This window comes from Nicotiana tabacum, chromosome 6 (assembly GCF_000715075.1).
Source record: "Nicotiana tabacum cultivar K326 chromosome 6, ASM71507v2, whole genome shotgun sequence".
Lineage (NCBI taxonomy): Eukaryota > Viridiplantae > Streptophyta > Magnoliopsida > Solanales > Solanaceae > Nicotiana > Nicotiana tabacum.
In genome coordinates this window covers 119,271,204-119,291,697 of record NC_134085.1, presented here as the reverse complement: position 1 = coordinate 119,291,697, position 20,494 = coordinate 119,271,204, and the positions used below count along the sequence as shown (strand labels likewise).

General features: G+C 36.0%; 1 protein-coding gene across 1 annotated transcript; it reads left to right on the top strand.

Annotated features, from left to right (window-relative positions):
• The first annotated feature begins 10,672 nt into the window (after window positions 1-10,672).
• Window positions 10,673-13,380, top strand: LOC107790766 (small ribosomal subunit protein uS15). The gene is made up of 5 exons (XM_016612728.2): window positions 10,673-10,830; window positions 10,930-11,002; window positions 11,095-11,233; window positions 11,334-11,520; window positions 13,166-13,380. The coding sequence occupies exons 1-5, from the start codon at window positions 10,808-10,810 to the stop codon at window positions 13,197-13,199; spliced, it is 456 nt and encodes a 151-aa protein (XP_016468214.1). The 5' UTR covers window positions 10,673-10,807; the 3' UTR covers window positions 13,200-13,380.
• The last annotated feature ends 7,114 nt before the right edge of the window (window positions 13,381-20,494 follow it).

Genomic DNA, 20,494 nt, shown 5'->3' with positions numbered 1-20,494 from the left:
AGTCTGCCCCAGCTAATCCCCAACGAGTCTTGTACAAATCCCTACAGAGTCTTCCCAATAAAAATCCCCACTGAGTCTGCCTCGGTAAAAATCCCCAAGCAGAATGGGATGGAAGAACCAAAGCCTTACACGGGCAAATCATCACAAATCCGGGAATGCGAGTCTGAGCAGTTTAAAAGGGTTTTGCCTGTGAATCCAATCAATGGCAGAGTTTCTCAACAGGAAGAAGGACGCGACAAAGCAATTGGAACAATCAAAGTCACCGAACCAACCACCATTTTCAAACTGATAATTGTTCTTTGTTTGGAAAATTGAAACAGGTGTGATCCAAAGCAACCGTGCAAGAAGCAGGTGTCGCCCAAAAAGAAAAGAAATACGTGAATGCAAGAAACAACTTTGCAAAAAGGAATCTACCCAAAAGGGAAGTTTCCCCAAAATTCTCTCCTGCATTTTACTAAACAAAACAAAACAAAAAAAAAGTAAGAAGAAAACTCAAAAAAGAGGGTTAGTTAGAATCCCCAATTTTCTGTAAGCCAGCATTAGGGCTCCAATCCCTAAGTTGGGCATTTTCCCATTTAGCCAGCATTAGGGCTCCAATCCCTGAGTTGAGCATTTTTTCATTTAGCCAGCATTAGGGCTCCAATCCCTGAGTTGAGCAGTTTTCCATTTAGCCGACATTAGGGCTCCAACCCCTGAGTTGAGCGTTTTTCCTTTTAGCCGACATTAGGGCTCCAATCCCTGAGTTGAGTGTTTTTCCTTTTAGCCAACATTAGGGCTCCAATACCTGAGTTGAGCATTTTTTTTAGCCAGTATTAGGGCTCCAATCCCTGAGTTGAGCGTTTTTCCTTTAGCCAGCATTAGGGCTCCAACCCCTGAGTTGAGCAATTTGCTTTTAGCCGACATTAGGGCTCCAATCCCTGAGTCGAGCGTTTCTCCTTTAGCCAGCATTAGGGCTCCAATCCCTGAGTTGAGTAATTTTCTGTAGCCAGCATTAGGGCTCCAATCCCTGAGTTGAGCGCTTTCCTTTAGCCAACATTAGCGCTCCAATCCTTGAGTTGAGCATTTTTCCCTTTAAGCCGGCATTAGGGCTTCAATCCCTAAGTTGAGCAACTTGCTTTTAGCCGACATTAGGGCTCCAATCCCTGAGTTGAGCAATTTTCTGTAGCCAGCATTAGGGCTCCAATCCCTGAGTTGAGCATTTTTCCCTTTAAGCCGGCATTAGGGCTCCAATCCCTGAGTCGAGCGTTTCTCCTTTAGCCAGCATTAGGGCTCCAATCCCTGAGTTGAGCAATTTTCTGTAGCCAGCATTAGGGCTCCAATCCCTGAGTTGAGCAATTTTCCGTAGCCAGCATTAGGGCTCCAATCCCTGAGTTGAGCATTTTTCCATTTAGCCAGCATTAGGGCTCCAATCCCTGAGTTGAGCAGTTTTTCCATTTAGCCAGCATTAGGGCTCCAATCCCTGAGTTGAGCGATTTTTCCAGTTAGCCGACATTAGGGCTCCAATCCCTAAGTTGAGCATTTTCTTTTAGCCAGCATTAGGGCTCCAACCCCTGAGTTGAGTGACTTTCTTTTATCCAACATTAGGGCTCCAACCCCTGAGTTGAGCGACTTTCTTTTAGCCGACATTAGGGATCCAATCCCTGAGTTGCGTTTTGTAGACTAGAGTTTTTCCAATCCCCTCATCAGTGCTGTAAATTTTCATGACAATTAACTCACGAAATTTTCCTAGTGAAACTAGGGCAGAAAATTCCGTTCGTTTGTTTTGTTGTCTCAGCAGGTCTGACCTCGAGGTGCATGGATCGAGACGACCTACGGGATGAGTCTCAATCCAGAATAAAGGAAAGAGAAAAAAGAACAAAAAAAGAAGATGTTCCCACATATTGGAACAAACAAAGGGCAGGTCGCTCAAAAATTGGATCAAATTCCCGAGCTCCGCCAATCCCGTTTCACTCAATACTGCAGAAATAAACAAGCACCTACAACTTGCGAGCTTCAAGATTCAGATCGAAGTCTACAAGCAGAATCAGCTAAGACCCAAGATCAAGTTGCATAAGAGCTATAGATAGGAATCTTGTAACAAGCGGTTGACAGGCATAAGTAGTTAGTTCAGTTTCAATTACCTCTGGTTGTAATAAGGAGGTCGGTGAAGCAGTAGCGGCAACAGCGACAGCAGTAACAGCAAGCATTGCAATCCCATGGTAGTCCCAGCTACCAAAGTTTCCCGAACTACATTGACCTGATTCCTGTTTAGCCCAGGATATGTATGAAATCTTTGAAGCAAAGATTCGGTCAAATCTTTCAAAAATGTGCTTCACACGGAGTAGTCCAACGGGCAAAAATCGTTCATATCCGCTCACTTTATCTTTGCACGAAAACCTCGCATGTTTTCGAACAAAAAGGGGCAGCTGTGAGCACGTGATTTTTGTTTACACGACAATTACTCCAAAAGAAATCGAAAAATAAAACAATTGGTTTTGTTGTACAATTTTTGGAGTTTACGTGGCACTTTTGGCAGTTATTTGTAGTTTTGTTTGTGATTGTTTAGTTTTGTCGAATAAAAATACAAAAAATATATGTCGCATGTGAGTTTAGGATATCGTTCTACTATTAGGAATTAATCGAACCATAATTTTGTTTTAAAAGGAAAAATCACAAAAAATATGCATCTTTTATTCTATTTGTTGTCATTGAGTGATTTTATTTTAATTAAATGTTTAATGTGAGTGATAATTGTTGTTTAGGTATTAATTAATATTTGTATAGTTTTATTTTGATTTTACAATTTAGTTTAGGAAATTTATTTAAATCAAAAATTAAAAGAAGGAAAAGAAATGAGTTAAAATTAGATGAAATCGGAATTGAGCCATTTAAATTGGACCCAAAATCAGGCCCAAAAGCACTGTTTTACCCGGTCCAGATCAGCCAACCTCAGAGAACGCCCAAACGGCGTCGTTTTGATCATACTTGATCTAGGCCGTTGATCTCAGATTGATCAACAGCCAAGATCACGTCTCCATACCCACGCCTGATACCCGACCCACTTAACCCCAAAGACCGACCCAATCTCATTTAAATTACACGACGTCGTTTCACCAAGTGAAAGATCTGGGCCGTTGATCATTCTTGATCCAACGACCAGGATCCGACTTCCCCGTCCCATATATAAACCCTATACTCTCACCCCACGCCCTAAGCCAGACTCCTTCACCTTATGATGAGTGTTACCACACTCAAAATAAGCACTTGGAGGACATGACTACTGTGGCTATTTCGGGCCTGATCGGCTGGATAGACCACTGATAGCACCCCGTCGACCCCCTGAACACAGATCCACAAGCCGTGGGTCTCGAATCTTCCCCCACCGTCTCGAATCTTCATTTGAAGATTCGAGCCGGACCCCAACCCATGCCAAACCCCCCCAAATCCATGCCAGGTACTCCCCCGACCTCCCTCGTGACCAAACCGAATCTAACCAGAAAAACCTGAATCCCAAATCCGCCCTAAGAACCCTAGAAATCCAGAATCCGAGTTTTTGTCCATTTAAACAAGAAGGTTGGGGTCTAATAGACTTTAATCGAAGTGTTCTCAGTTGAGAACACTTCGATTAAAGTCCGTTCAACCCCAAAAGAGGTTCGATTCAAAATCCGAGACATGGTCGTCTGATTTTTAATTCTTTAAGGTATTTTCTTCTTCTTTTCCTTGCCAGTTCATGTTGTTTGTTTTGTTAAATGGTTCGTATGTTCAAATGTTAGTTGATTTGTTTTTATTTTTGTGTCGACTATTCTGTCCACCCTTGCCCGGACCTTTTATTTGGTCGAATTTTTCTCTATTCATTGATTGAGTGTATGTGTGTTAAACTATATAATCGATTGAAATAAATTTGGTCGATCAATTAGTTTCCAGGGCAACTTTTGTTTTGGGCAGTGCAATTTGAATCACCTGATTAATACTGTTGGATTCTAACCATTTGCTATTAATTGTGTGGTTGTAATTCGCGAAGTCGATTCGATATATGTCGTCAATTAGTTCCAGTTTGGAATGGTATTAATTTGACTCATGCTATTTAATTCTTACTTGAATCAGTTGAGAATTGATTACAATTGCTTGTAGTCTGTTAAGTTAAATCAGAAACCACTTAAGGATTGGTTATAGCTGCAACTTTAATGAGAAATTTCAGAGCTTAAGTTAAGTGGACTGCCAGTTTTGGGTATGGGTTAAACCATTAGAATAATCTATAATGCAAATACACCTTGGCTGACATCTTTACAGATGAGAGGTCAGATGTAAGATGAGTTTAATAATAAAAGGCTGAAGATGCACATGAGAATACTAGTGGAACCTGCTGTATAGTAGGGTATCCACTACCTTTCTGAATTTCAGCAGTTTAAAGTAGAAGAAAACCCCATGCCTAGACAATCCTAAGTGTGGATGACAGCCTTTAAGGCTTATTTTAAGCCCTGGGCAGCCTGTCTTTAAAGGCAGGTTCTTCCTTTCTATAGGGATATAAAAAGGGACAGCCAAGAGTAAAAGAGAAAAAAAAGATCAAAAAAGAGGGCAGGACACCCCTGAAAACTAAGAAATTTCAGCCATCAAAACTCCCTCTAAACAGCTCTTTCTTTCTGATTTCCAGATTGAAGTTTGATATTCAAAATCCAAAACAAAAACATTAAAAAAAATGAATAGATTTGGGTCTGTTTTTGAGTTGATTTTCTGGTTAAGTTTACCTTGGTGAAGTTTCCAAAGCATTTAAGTTCAGTTTTGAAGGCACTTGGGTGATTTTCGAGTCATTGTGCTGTTACCCGAGTTATTTGGTACATTTGCTATTGCTGTTGGTTTTCTGTCGAAATTTTGGAGTTTTGGTTGGGTTTGAATCATTCCTGTATTGGCTGGTTGTTGCTGTGGTGTTTGCTGTTGTTGTTTCGAATTACTGCTCGCTCTACTGACCCTTCTTTCTTCTTCAATTGTAAGCACTTCCAGGTACATATTTCTGAAACTATGTTTGTTGAAAGCTTGAAGTTGAAGTAAAAATGAAGAAATGAACGTAGTTTGCTTCACAATACTTGTGTTCAAAATATAGCGAATAGTTTGAATGATAGTTAGCCCGTATTTGTTTAAGCTCATTCCAACTACATTTATTCCGTATGAATTGGAATGTACTCTAACTGATATGGACTGTTAAATAGTATGTTGTTAAATCAGGTGTATCTCCATATGTATAACAATTTAGTCTGATTTGGTGATGATAGTATAACTGAATCATGGCAAGCATTTGTATGTACTTCTGTTTGGATCTTTGAACTATCAAACTCGTTATATCCGGTCTAATTTGATTTCCAGAAAAATGTATCCCAAACAAATTTTCATATTGTGTTATGTTAGTACCAACAATTTGGCCATGTATGTCAACCCTCTTGTTGGACTCCTTGTTTCAACATAGTTTTAATGAGGCAGATTAATAATTAATATTGGCATCGGCCCATCATTTAAACGAAGTGGCTATTAATAAGGTCAGCAGGTTTTTACATATTTTGAAGCACGAAACAACGCAACAATTTTAAGAACACTAATCTAATAGGCATGAGTTTTATTAAGATGGTGCGGCGCTTGAATCTAATAAACTTCCGAACAACAACAACAACAGCAACAACAACGACCCAGTATAATCCCACAAGTGGGGTCTGGGGAGGGTAATATGTACGCAGACCTTACCCCTACCCCGAAGGGTAGAGAGGCTGTTTCCAGGAGACCCTCGGCTCAAAGAAGCAATAGGAGATGATATATTAGTACCATAAAAATGCGTAATAAAAATAACAACAATATATAAGAGATACGAAATATGAAATACAGGATACGAAATACGAAATACGAAATAGATGGCTGGTATAGTACAACTAGAAGGTAAAGCCCTGCATCAATAGACGACCACTGACATTCCTAGTCTAACTCCTAACTAGATAGTCTCTCTCACTTGTGCTGTAGAAATATTCACACTCTCCCCTAACCTACAACCTTAATTCTCGACCTCCATAATTCCCTATCAAGGGCCATGTCCTCAGCTATAGGATAGTCGTGAACATATTAAACTCCCGAACAAGCATTAATAATTAAGGTTAATTTCAGCGCTAATAGTCGTGAACAATTATTCGTTTGTTTATACAATTATGAGGAGTTTAATTTAGCTATAGGATAGTTAATCACGTTCGAATATATTATTTTATCGTTCTTGATTTTGTTTATAACTTCTAGTAATGTTCCTTTCAGTTAATGTTCGTCTCAATCTAGCGTTTAATATGTTACGCCTCTTTTAAGCTTGTAACGAGTTAGGATTTTCTCTCATTCATTTTAGAAACAAATTTAATAGAAATGTATTCGCTTTAGGATATCCTTAAAAAAATTATACGAGCCTCGCCAAATAAAAAATAAAATGTAAATTGCGGGGCCCTCAATAATAGGTCATAATAAAGTACTTAGAATTTGGGATGGACCGTTCAGTGAATTTCACTGCCCTCCCCAAAGGTAATAACACGTTAGACTCTTTAGGCGCGACTTAATTAAATTGCATTCTTAAATTCGGGTGCACATTTATGTGACCCAAATTCAAATCTCGACGGAGTCGGAATATATTAACAACCACGGGTGCATTGATTGTTACGTGGTTCGAGATGCATTTTCACGACGTTGCAATTCTATAAAAAAAATAATAATAAAAGCAACTTAAACTTAATAAAAGCACATAAGTAATAACATGTATTAAATCAGATATTTAGCCATTATAACAATTTAAGCGACCGTGCTAGAACCACGAGATTCGAGGGTGCCTAACACCTTCCCTCGGGTCAACAGAATTCCTTACTTAGAATTTCTGGTTCGCAGACTTCATTTGGAAAGTCTAATATTTTCCTCGATTTGGGATTCAAGATAAACTGGTGATTTGGGACACCAAAAGCCAAACCTTTCCCAAGTGGCGACTCTGAATTAAATAAATAATCCCATTTCGAATATTGTCACTTAAAATGGAAAAATTCCCTCGCGCATTTTATCCTTCGGGGGCGGGCGCGCAAAAAGGAGGTGTGACACTTCTGATCTGATTTTCTTGCATTAACCGAGCATTCATGGTTGTTATGATATTTTATCACCCTGAATAGTGTGGAATTTTTTATTCTGGTAGCACGTACATTCCAACCGCATTTGTCCATGATGCATTTCAGCTCGTATCTCTTTGATAATGATCTAACAGTAGTGAATTCAACTTTTTGGTTTATCTCCAAGCTGCAAAAAAATTTAGTCATGTTTTGTTTGTTCTCAAAAATTGATCCGACTCTTACTTCCTCAGGCAATGCATCGTGCCTAAGTATTTTACATGGTGGAGATTCTTTCAGCTTTCTCCTCACTCTTTTTCTTGATTTCTGAGAAGCACTAGAAGTTTCAGCAATTTCTTCAATTGTATATGATGTTATCGGTATAAGCTCCATGTTTACTTCATCTTCGTTGTTGCTTATCATTGAAGAAGGTAACAAAAAACTTTGTTGGATTGTGTGTTGGTTTTCAATTTGCATTATTAGCTGTCCTTCTTCTTCTTATTCATCGACAAATTGATATGAATTTATTGGAGGAGCGGGTAATTGTTGCAGCATTATATATTCTGAAGCAGCTGTAATGTTAGAAGGTTGTTGCTCGTTGTCTACTTCCATTATTGGTTGTCCTACTTCATGTTGATAATCAACAAAAGCTTCTGAATCTATCACATATGCAAGAGATTGTTTGAATGCTGCAGATTAGGAAGGTTGTATTTTTTTGATGACGAAATGACAATTCTTGTAGGCTAAATCAGTTGTAAGAAAATGTATACAGGTACTGAGTACTTCATTTGAAGTTACAAGCATTCCTTTGCTTGTATTTAGTTTGATATCAAACCATATTTTTAGTGAACATCTGGTTGAATCAATATTTGCAACTTCACTAATTTTCTTCAGGAAAGTATTGAATGATATGTGCTTATTAAGTAGAACAAGTTTTGTATCATGATCCAAGTATTTGAAACCAGGAGTCCACCTCCCATTGAAAGTTATAACAACGCAAATCGAACTCATCCTGCAGATTCATGTTTAGTGGCAAGTATTAGGAAAGTGAACAGAAGAATTTTTAGGTTGTTTGTGCTGAAATTTTTACAAATGAACTAAATCAATTAAGCATCTTCTGCTGAAGTTTTTTGAAAAAAAATGTATGACATAATTAATGAATCCTGCACAGAAAACTTCAGCTTTTTAAGTGATGAAGTTTTTAGAAATAAACTAAATAACTTCAGCATATCAGCTGAAGTTTTTATGAAAAAGCCGTCTGACAGGGATTCATGAATCCAGGGGAAAAAATTTCAGCTCATTAAGTGCTGAAGCTTTAAAAATGAACTAAATAATTTCAGCACATTGGGCTGAAGTTTAGCAAATGAATTCAACAAACTTGAGCATGTTTCAACATTAATTGCATATGTTACAAGAGTAAATATAACAAACATAATTAAAGTAGTAATTATATTACGTTGGGGTATGTGTTCGTGTAATAATTACTTTCCTATCACATTCATGCACGTTTTTCATTAGACAACGTTTAAAATTTCTCTTTGCCTTTTCATAGACCATGCAAAAGTTTTTTTTTGCCTATATAAGGACGCTATACCTTGTGAGTTTATTCACTCAAACACATATATTTTAGCAGACATAAAATACAAAAAGGACAAAAATAGATGCTGTCATCAGGCAAATAGTGGACGAAATCAGGCAAGACATCATTGAGGCATTTGAGTTGAAGCTTGATGAGGTCATAGAAAAGTACGATAGGGAGCTGCAAAAAATCAACAACAAGCTTGATACACTTGTGATGTTTGCAAGATTTGATAATCTTGCTGATGAAGATGCTCGTCCAACTGGTAGTGACGACGACGATGATGATGATGACATGGACGATTAGTTTTTCTCTTTTTCTATAATCCTTTTAGTTAAAGGATTATAATGTTATTTATGTAATTTATTTTATGTTTTTAATGTTTAATGAAATATTCAGTTTTTATTTTAAGTTTTTTGTGTGTGTTTTTTTAATATTAATTCTATTCAAACTCGAAAAATAACAGAGGAAATGAACTAAATTATTTCAGCAGGAATTAACAAAAACTAATCCGAAAATTAAGCATTTTTTGGTATGAAGTTTTTCCAAAAAAATCATAATAAAATATACAGTGCTTGATGAAAACTTCAGCTCCCTTTGCTGAGTTTTAAGCATGAACTAAAAATTCTTTTTAAACTTAAAAAATAACAAAGCTATTAACAAAAATTTATCCGAAAATTACATATTACACAACAAAATATTAAGCATTTTTAGCAAATGAACTAAAAAAACTTCAGCATACAAAAAATTATATGAAAAATATTTTACATATTCGTGAAAACATAAGTATTTTTTGGTATGAAGTTTTTCCAAAAAAATAATAATAAAATACATAGTGCAGGAGTAAAACTTCAGCTCCATTTGCTGAAGTTTTTTACAGATTAACCAAAAAACTTCAACACAATATGAAATTTTAATTTATGTTTTATTTTTTACCAAGTGTAGGAGTAAAACTTCAGCTCTTCTTGCTGAACTTTTTAAAGATTAACTGAAAAACTTCAGCAACTATGCTGAAGTTTTTTGTGCAATATGTAATTTTAATTTATGTTTTATTTTTTTTACCAAGTGTAGGAGGAAAACTTCAGCTCTTCCTGCTAAAGTTTTTAAATATTAACTAATTTTTTTGCGTAATATGTAATTTTAATTTATGTTTTACTTTTTTTTACCAAGTGTAGGAAGAAAACTTCAGCTCTTCCTGCTGAAGTTTTTAACTATTAAACTAAAAAACTTCAGCAATATGTAATTTTAATTTATGTTTTATTTTTTTTAGCCAGTGTAGGAGGAAAACTTCAACTCGTACACTGATTAAGTAAATAACTTCAGCTTGTTTAGCAAATAAACAATAATAACACTCATATAATGTTTTAATATAATGTTGTGTTATTTGCCAGCTCGTTTTGCTGATAAATAACTTCAGCTTGTTTAGCAAATAAACCAAAAATTTCAGCATATGATGCAGCGGAAAACTTCAGCATATTTGTCAGATTAGAATGTTAGAATTCAACGTCAAATAGATTTAAAATGCAAATTCAGCATATCAGTGAAGTTTGTCAAATAACTTCAATCAATCAATCAGAAAACATATAATTCAAAAACTATTTTGAAATCTGAAGATGAATTTGAATACTTACAATGTATTTTGTAATTTTGAATTTGGAATTTAAATCTGGTTTGCGAGAGGCGATCTGAGGAGAGACGGAGTGATGGAGGAGATACAGAGGAGATCTGGAATTTGAATCTGGGTATGCTTGATGCATCTTTTATATGTTTTGGAAGGGTATAATGGTCATATTATTATAGATTTTTTGGTAGTTGGTTACGAAATTAATAATTTTTAAAAATAGGGTATAGGTTAAAAGGTGGCAAAAATATAGGGTACGGCTTCTATCCCATTCACTAAGCTCAATCATAGGCCCAGCTTCTGTCAAATAATTTTGTCAACCCAGCCCAGTAAAACAAAAAATTCTTTCTCAATGATAAACAAGGCCCTGAAAACTGGGCTACAGAGGCCCAAAGTAGCACCAGCGTAACACTAAACCCTAGTAAAACACCATAGATTAAAGAACAAAGGTTCGTAGACAATCTATTCACACAACCAAAACTAAGCCTCGATTGCTGACCGCCGGTAGCCAATCCTCACTCCGCCATCATGGGTCGCATGCACAGTCGCGGGTTCGTCATTCTCTTCTTTAAGCTCTTATAACCATCAATTAATCTGCATTTTTCTTTCTCCGACCATCAATTAGCCTAACATTTTTGTCGTGGTTTCAGTAAGGGTATTTCAGCTTCGGCTCTTCCTTACAAAAGAACTCCTCCTAGTTGGCTCAAGATCTCCGCTCCTGATGTAAAATCATCTACCTTTTTGTCACTTCTAACTTCGTGTTATTTATATGTCTTGAAAATTTATATGTGTGTGCTTGATTTGTACGGTTTCAGGTTGAGGACAACATTTGCAAGTTTGCGAAGAAAGGATTGACTCCTTCACAGATTGGTGTGATTCTTCGTGACTCACACGGAATTGCACAAGTCAAGAGTGTCACTGGCAGCAAGATCTTGCGTATCCTCAAGGCTCACGGTATTATTGTTATTATGTGTGTTTTTTGGGTATGGGATTAATTGCTTAGATGAATCTGGTTTTTGAGATATGAGTATTTTGTTGGGGCAAATGGATTTAGGGCTTGCTCCTGAGATACCAGAGGATCTGTACCACCTGATTAAGAAGGCAGTTGCTATTAGGAAGCATTTGGAAAGGAACAGAAAGGATAAGGATTCCAAGTTCCGCTTGATTTTGGTGGAGAGCAGGATCCATCGTCTTGCTCGCTATTACAAGAAAACAAAGAAGCTCCCACCTGTCTGGAAATAGTAAGCTTCTTTCCCTCTCTCTATCTCTTGCTTTACAATGTCTGTGCTCTGCATATAGTACTCTTTATTTTTTTCCATTAAGATTGTCGGATGATTTGGTTATCTGTTAACTTGTTTAAGTATTTGTGTTTTGGTTTATTCTTCTGGAAACAAATTCTTTTTGCAGAACTATTCTGAAACTTAGGTTCCTTCCTAATGATTGTCTTACTAGAGTTAGAGACCAGTTACTTTTATTCATCTTGAGCTATAGTTTTCTGTGAGATTTCCACAGTTGGATAAACAACTGTAATGTACTTGCTCTTTCCATGGCTTCGACATGAAGGTGGTTCATATGCCGCTTATGCTTACTTGACTCAAGTGAATTGGTGGCCCCAAAAGAGGGGCAGTAGTTAGTACTAGTTGTTAATGTTTGAGTTTATCACATCGTTTGAGGGAATGAGTTGTTTTCTCCTTATATGGTCTTGGGTAGTCATCATCTCATGAGTTAGCTTTTGGATGAGTTGGACTCAAGCTCCATGTTCTTTAAATTATATCAAATTCAGGGTCATCCTTATTCTTTGTATGCCCAATGTTTAGCTTCCATGTTGTACTGTCCACGTTTGAGCATGCCCACGTTTGAGCATGCACATGGGAAGGGGGTGTTAAGAGTGCCCTACATTTTTTTGGGGAGTGAATCATTGAGTTGTGTCTCGTTATATGATCTTGGACAATCCTCACCTCATGAATTTGCTTTTGGAGCTGAGTTAGGATCAATGTTCGTCCTCTTTACGATTAAAAAGTTAAGTCCACGTTTGAGCATGCGTAGGGAAAGGGGGTGTTAGAGTGCCCTACGGGGGAATGAGTCATTGAGTTGTGTCTCGTTAAATGATCTTGGACAATTCTCACCCCACGGACTTGCTTTTGGAGCTGAGTCAGGCTCAATGTTCGTCCTCTGTACAATTAAAAAGTTGGCTGAAATCTTTCTAATTGCTACAACTTCTGGCTGTGATAGGTTTTGTATCTTTTTACTTCTGATACCAAGAAAAATTGAGCAAAATGGATTGTGAGGAATTGTGTGCTAACCGCAACTAAGACATAGTATATGTTATTGTTGTTTACCTCTTGATTCTTCTTGGTATATACTCCATTGGAAATGGAATGTCCTGGTTCAGATACAGCAAGCTGTAAAGTTGTAACAATTCCAAGTGTTATTCGTTTATTACTATCTTCTTTTACTCCTTTCCAGTTTAACTTATATTTTTGGTCTATCTAAATTGTGTTGGTGTTCATTATGAAAGCGTACCAAATAAACTACTGTAATGTTTAAGGAAAGCTGTCCTTCAGATTTGGATATATTTTTCTTTAAATACATCAAAGCTTTACTTCTTACCGTAATACATATTTGATATTCTCAAAGAGGAATACTTATACTGGGGTGCACAGAGTGGATAACGCTTTGACATTTGCACAGAGTGGATAACGCTTTGACATTTGTTCATTTTTTTTTTCTTATATGTTTTTGGTAATTTTCGTACATGGTTTTAAAACCAACTTATCGCGTACTATTTCTTTTTTGGCTGTCTTTACTTCTTTCTTGGTTTAAGAGCAAGATTTATTCCATCTTTCTTAAAGGTTGCTGATTGTTTTTATTTCGATTTATGTGCAGCGAATCAACCACTGCTAGCACGCTTGTGGCTTAGGGTGAGCCTTGGGCTGGAGTAGTTTTGGCTGATGGCAATATGTTGTTTTCTCGTGTCATGAATTACTTGTTAAATCCAATTTTGTTTGATTTAGTCATGCTACTCAATGGAAATTAGTTTTCTGGATTTTACCTGATCCTATTTTTACAAAGTATTAAGCATAGATGCTTTTATTTTGATATGAATGACATGTTTCTCAAGCTCTTAGGCTAAAAGAATGGAAAAGCCAATGTTCAGCTGGTATGGCAGCACTCTAATTTGGCTAGCTGGAAATTATGGTTTTGCCCTTCAATTTTTCTCCACTTTGTATGCATGGCAGTACTGTACTGTTTTTAAACATAAAACCTATGATTATGGAACATAGATTTGCAACATATTGATGTTGAAATACTTAATCTGTCACTGCAATTAGGAGTAACTATCATTCAAGTCGCTAGATACTCATTGTTATTGAAAATCTTGCGAACTGTAGTCAATTACCACTGCTTTATTTTCAAAAAAAAAAAAAACAAAGCTCGAGTTTTAACTTCAGTACTTGATTTGATTTTTCTGTTACTCAGCGCTATATCGAGCTTTAACATGCATTCACCTGCCACTAGCAATCAAATTTATTCTGCCTGTCGACCTTGGGTTGAGGTTCGAGCTGGATTTACGCCCATCCCTGTGCATAGAGGCGGGTTTATAAAATTTGATGAGTTTAACCATAGGTTCTTACTAAACCTATCACACTTTTGAAATTATGAAATCATAATTTGCTATCTGTTAAAGTTTAGTAATGCTCTTATTAAAATTTTTGGGTTGAGTTCAACCCATCGAACTTATGCATCCGCCTTTGCTTGTGTTTCGGAGAAAGTGTCGTGTTTAGAAAAACAATCTATTTATTAGACGCAATTGACTGGTGAGGTAAGCTCTTCTTGATGTCTGCAGATTTTTTTAAATGTTTCACTGACGGAGTTTACCCTAATTCCTCGGACATGCCATGTCAGAATTTTAGACGATTTACTGGCCCAAAGATCGAAATCCACGAATTGTCTTTTCCTAATAGAGATTTTCTAAATCCGAAACGTGAAGTTGTTTCTTTCATTAAGTTGCCTATTTGGCTTGCTTGTTTGTCTAAGTAATTATTTGGTTTGTTGAGAATTGGCTTAATTGAGAGGAAATAATCATATTCGGAAGGCGAGAATTGGATGTAATTACAAGATAACTTTTTAGAGTCTTCTTCTTTTTTTCCAAATATATTTTTCTTTAAAACAAAAACTTTTTCGACAGTGAGAATATTCTAAAGACATTAATAGCCTGTTTGGCCAAGCTTTTTTTTGGGTCAAAGAAGCACTTTTGGCTAAAAATTGAGGTGTTTGGCCAAACTTTTGGAAGAAAAAAAAGTGCTTTTGAGGAGAAGCATAAACAGTTTTGGAGAAACAGAAAAAAATAGTTTCTCTCCAAAAACACTATTCTTAGAAGCACTTTTGAGAAAAATACACTTAGAAGCAGTTTTCAAAAGCTTGGCCAAACACTAATTACTGCTCAAAAGTGCTTTTCAAATTAATTAGCCAAACACAAACTACTTCTCACCAAAAGCACTTTTTAAAAAAGTACTTTTGAGAAAAGCACTCCTCAAAATAAGCTGATTTTAAAAGCTTGTCAAACGGGCTATAACTCCAAAACTAGTAGTACTAGAAATAGTTTGTGGAATTGTTCTATCAAATCGTATGGTAATGCAAATTTCTATAATTGCTGTTTTCCTATCTTTTCAGTTCATACAAATAATGAAAAATCATTCCATAAATTCTACTTGTCATCAGTACAAATAAATATGGTCAATACGGCTGACATTATAGTTGTACTTAATGTAATCGATATCACAATAAAATTCTAAATAGTAATTTATTGCATAATATACCTTATGCTAATAATAGAGCTTATTTCTCTGGTTGTATGAATAACTTATGTAATTGTTTTAATTGGATTTTAATATTTCTTAGATTGTTGACATGCCAGTAAAAGACGGTAATATATTTTACTAATTTCATTTTTCAATTTTTAGTGTAAATATTTATTAAAAAAAAATACTTTCTTTGGTCATATCTAACTTTCTTATATTCAAAATTTTATTTTTAGTTGGTAAAAACTAAATCCGTTATCAATTTTTTTAAATTAATTTAACTAATAATATTATGTATTTGTAAGAACATTTATGATTTAATACCAATTTATAATAAATTAATATTTTTACAAAAAATATTTTAAACACCTCATAATTTTTTTATATATAATTTCCCATATATTGGGAGTGTTGTATTACTTCAAAAGATAGTTGCCAATATTACAATACAAGGGTAAAGATTTCCCTTTCAAAAAAGGTAGGAAGGTGATAATAAAATCAGATTCACCTGCCACAAACAAAAAAATCCGAGCTTACAAAAAAATTGGCCTTGTCCCACTTAATTCTAGTGCTTGGAATTTGGCTTTTGTCCAAGTGAAATGGGCCTTTGGCTGCTTTAGGAAGCTGCAGCCCAGAAAAGAAGAAAGCTCCACTTTGAGCTTTTGATGCCATTTTTGCCAAGTTGGTTAGCTTCTTTATAACAATGGAGAATGTCTATATTAGACGTGCACCTCAATTGTGCTATTTTTTTTTTTTGTGATCGTAGAAATTTTGTAGTTGCTCTCTATCTCCCCCCTTAGCAAATCAACGAGCATTAGAGAGTCCAACTCTAGAGTAAAATCTGTATAGCCATTCTCAATATACCAGGTAATGCCAAAATGTGCTGCATATGCCTCCACCATATAATGGTTGCTGCATCTATAAGGGACCGAGAACGCCATAATAATTTCACCATTGTTTTTTCTTAAAACACCTTCCAATCCAGCAGTCCCATCTATCTTGTTGAAGCTTCCATCCGTGTTAAGCTTGAGTCTTCCCGATAATGATTTTTGCCATTGCACTACCATGATACTTTGTTTGGGGTGTAACCTTACAACTATGTCGCATAGCCTATTCCAAGGCATTTGAAGGTCACACTTTGGATATGATTTGTGGAGAGCAGCTTTCACATTCCAACTGATTTGTTGATGCAGTTTATAGAAGTTGAATATTTTCTGTTCACCATACCTGCAGGCACAATATTCTTTCTACAGTACCCAACATATAATAATGGGGGTAATATTTAATACCTGTTTATGTACAACATTTACAGAACTAGTATTCCACCAATTATTTAAGATATTTCTAATAGGGTGGGGGTGATAGCTAATGCTAAGTTGAGAGCCAAACAGTTTCCAAGCGTAACTGGTTGCCTGTCCTTCTACAAAAATATGGTGCATATTTTAATAGATAGGGTTCTCACAGTAGTTACACCTAGAAATAATTTATTCCCAAATCTAGAAATAACTTCATCGAAGGGGAGTTTTTCATTCTAGAGCCTCCAAACCAGAAACGACATGTTAAAAGGAACACTAGGATTCCATAACTTACCCATGAGGTGTTGTTTAGGTCTAGAGTTTCTTACCAGATGCCAAGCTATCTTGTTGGAATATTTGCCATTCTCCGTAAGATCCCAATAAATTTTATCTTCTTTGTCTCGGTTTCCAATGTCAATGCTAAGGATATGATTGATCAGATATTCAGGAAGAACAACATTCAACTTATTAACATCCCACATGCCTTCAGTGATGAATTCATTGACCAAAGTTTTATGACTCTTTCTATTGTTATTAACTAGACCCGCAAGGTGACCTTTTAAGGTCCAATTATCCTATCAGAAGCTACTAAAACCGGAATTAATATGCCAAATCATGTGTTTTTCAGCCGTATTTTTTATCTTAAGGACATGTCTCCAGGCATGAGAGTTACCAGCAGCCCATTGTTTCAATACCAAGTGAGATCTAATACAATATTTGCTCCTAACATATATTGCCCAAAGAGATGATGTGGACCTTATCCTCCACCATCTCTTTATAGCTAACATATCACTAATATCTTCCAACCTACGTACACCAATGCCACCCTCATCAGTAGGCACAAAAAGGTTGTTCTAGGAGCTCCAGTGATACCTCTTGTGGTCACTTGAAGTACCCCAAAAAAATTTAACAAAATATTTTTTAATTAATTTACAAGTGGTTTTTTTTGTTTGGGGAGGGGGGGGGGAGGGAGGCATAGTAGATAAAGTATAAATAGGCAATAATTGAAGGACATTTTTAATCAACAGAGACTTATCGCCATAAGACAAGAGTTTGCCCTACCAACCATTGAGCATTTTCATAATTTTACTAATTAAAGTGTCAAAATATTCAGCCTTTTTCCTACCCACATAAAGTGGTCAGCCAAAGGTAAGTGAGAGGGAAGTTCTTATCCATAAAGCCAGAACACTTTCTAATTCTATTAATCCTGTTAGCAGCAGTCTTAGGTGCAGTGAAGAAAAAACTCTTGTCTCTATTAACCAGTTGACCAGAGCTTTCCTCATAGTTACTAATTTGCTTAAAAATAAATTTAATAGATTTAGAGTTACCACTATAGAAAATAACAATATCATATGCATAAGCTAAGTGATTAACTTTAGGGACCTTATCATGCATAGAGAAAGGAATAAAGCCAGAGTGATTGTACAAGTTATTAAGGGATCTGGAAAGAACTTCACCAGCTATAATAAACAAGGAGGGGGAGAGGGGATCACCTTGTTTAAGGCCTTGAGATGAGGAGAAAAAATCATGCCTATACCCATTAATAATGATCGAATACCACACATTTGAAATCAAGTTATGAACCATGTTTGTCCAATGATTAGAGAACCCAAATTTTCTTAACACAAAGAGTACAAAGGGCCAAGACATTCTATCATAGGTTTTAGCCATATCTAGCTTAATGACAACATTCCCACCTTTGTTCTTATCAGAAATTTTATGAATAATTTCATGAGCTAATAACACATTTTTATAGATTAGCCTATCATTTACAAAGCCACTTTGATTAGGAGACTAATTTATGCAATAAAAGGTTAAGCCTTAAAGAGAGATTTTTGAAATGATTTTGTTAGAGAAGTTAGACAAACTAATTGGCCTAAAATCTAAAAAATTAGAAGGAGAGTCAATTTTGGGAATCAAAACTAAGCAAGTATGAGAGAAGAATTTAGTCAGACCTTTTCCTTTGAAGACCTCTATCACAAAAGCAACAACATTTATTCTGATAATTTCCCAGTAGCTGTGATAGAATGCTCTATTGTATCCATCCAGCAGTGCTGTCAGCATTAAGGCTCATAACAACATTTTTTATTTCCTCTTCATCAGGCATCTGTTTGAGATTAGCTTTATCCTGCTCCGAGATGCATTTTAGGATACATTCAAAAATAGAAGGATTGAAATTTGGCTTAGAAAGATTGAATTGTGCCTTGAAGTGTCTGACTGCTTCTTTAGGAATTCTCTCCCCATAATCCAATTACCCTTGTGATTTTTGATTCTGTTTACCTGTTGCTTCCTTCTTTTTTTCCCGAGCATGCAGTGAAAATACCTGGTATTCCTGTCACCATCTTCAAACTATTTCATTCTCGACTTCTGTTTAAGGAGGGATTCTTGAATGCTAAGCCATCTAATATATTCTGCATGGGCCCTATTTACTTCTTCTCTGCTCAATTCAGTATTATCCTCAATGTCCTTATCCTCTAGGAATTGTAGTTTCTCTTCCCAGTTGTTAACAACATCATGAATGTCCCCAATGTCTTCCCTGGACTATTGAGTTAACCTTTTACTGAGAGTCTTCAATTTAGTTTGCAAGATCCACAAAGGATTACCCTTAACATTGACACTCCAACTATTATCGACAATATTGAAAAAATCAGGCAGATTGGTCCAACAGTTGAGGAATCTGAAGTATCTTATATAATTATGATTAGAAGATAAATTTTTCATGAGAAGAGGTCTATGATTAGATCCGGTTCTTGCCATATGCCTAATAGAAAATCTCTGGAACAGAGTATCCCACATGTCATTCACAAAAACTCTATCCAATCTCTTCCAAATCCTCTTCCCTGGTCTCCTGTTGTTTCACCAGGTGAATTTTGGCCCAGAGTAACCAATATCTGTAATACCACAATTGTCCATACAATTCTAAAAATCGGTGCTTTTGTACATTCTATGAGGTTTACCCCATAATTTTTCATTAGGATCAAAGATCACATTAAAATTACCCCCGATACACCAAGGATCATTCACGATACCACTATCCTGTTGCAAAGAGGACCAAAGATCTCTTCTTTCTACAGAGTTGCACTTAGCATAAATCGCCATAATGAGAATATCTTGATTGCAAATGGCCTTATCCAACTTGATAGTAACGTGTTGATCGCTTTCTGAGAAGATCTGATTGTTGTTGAAAGAGTTCCAAAAATATCAAATTTGACTGTTACCATTTGAGTGGTAGTATTGAAATCCTAAAAATCTCCTGTAGCCATCTACCTTCTCTTTCGAGATAAAAGGTTCAAAGATAGCCACGAACTGAGTGTTGTTGATGTCAATAAGTTTTTTAAGCCTGTGAATGACTTTTTTGGATCTCACTCCCCTTATGTTCCAGAAGATTGCACTAATCATAAGAAAAATTTGGGGTGTTATCCTCTTTTTGTTTCCTTTTCTGTGAAGGATAGTTTCTGTTTCTTTGACTTTTGCTACTTTTTCGTGTTTCACTTCTCCCCCTTCTACTAGAATTTAGATTATTATCTCTCTGACTTTCCAAGACCTCATCTAGGTCTTCATTCTTAGTATCACGACCCCTTTTGTAGTTTATGTCGATTCTGTTGGTACTGCCTTCGTTAACCTCTTACTCCCATTCTTTGCCATCCAAGTCGACAACTAAGCTTATACTTGGTAAATTTCTTATTTCTGATGGAACAGTAGATGTGTTTGAGTCACAGTGAACATGTTTGTTATTCTTGTATGCCTTGCCTTCTTCCTTCCTGATAGTCTCATTATCTTGTGAAGACTGTTTACCCTCTTCTATTTGTTTGTTAGTAGCCTTCTTCCTTTCTTACCGTTCTATTGTACCAATTCCAGTAGAAGTATTCTGCTTCCCCTCATCCTGTACATCTAGAGCTTTTGGATTTTCATGAATCTACATACTGTCCCTAATTTCTGCTAAAGATTGATTATTTTGTTTGCTTGTCGATATAGAGACATTATTCTTCTTGCTATTGTTCTGGGCATGTTTGAACTTGACTTTGCTTTTCTTATTTGGCATCTTTTTGGCTTTCTTCTTATTAGTTTTCTTCTTCATACTTTTCTCCTCCTTGTTTTTAATGATCTTATTATCGTCT

Bases quoted from the DNA above. Each gene is read 5' to 3' on its own strand.
- LOC107790766 (XM_016612728.2), top strand. From the start codon at position 10,808: ATGGGTCGCATGCACAGTCGCGG. The intron at 11,234-11,333 runs GTATTATTGTTA...AAATGGATTTAG, and splicing joins GCGTATCCTCAAGGCTCACG to GGCTTGCTCCTGAGATACCA. The intron at 11,521-13,165 runs GTAAGCTTCTTT...ATTTATGTGCAG, and splicing joins CTCCCACCTGTCTGGAAATA to CGAATCAACCACTGCTAGCA.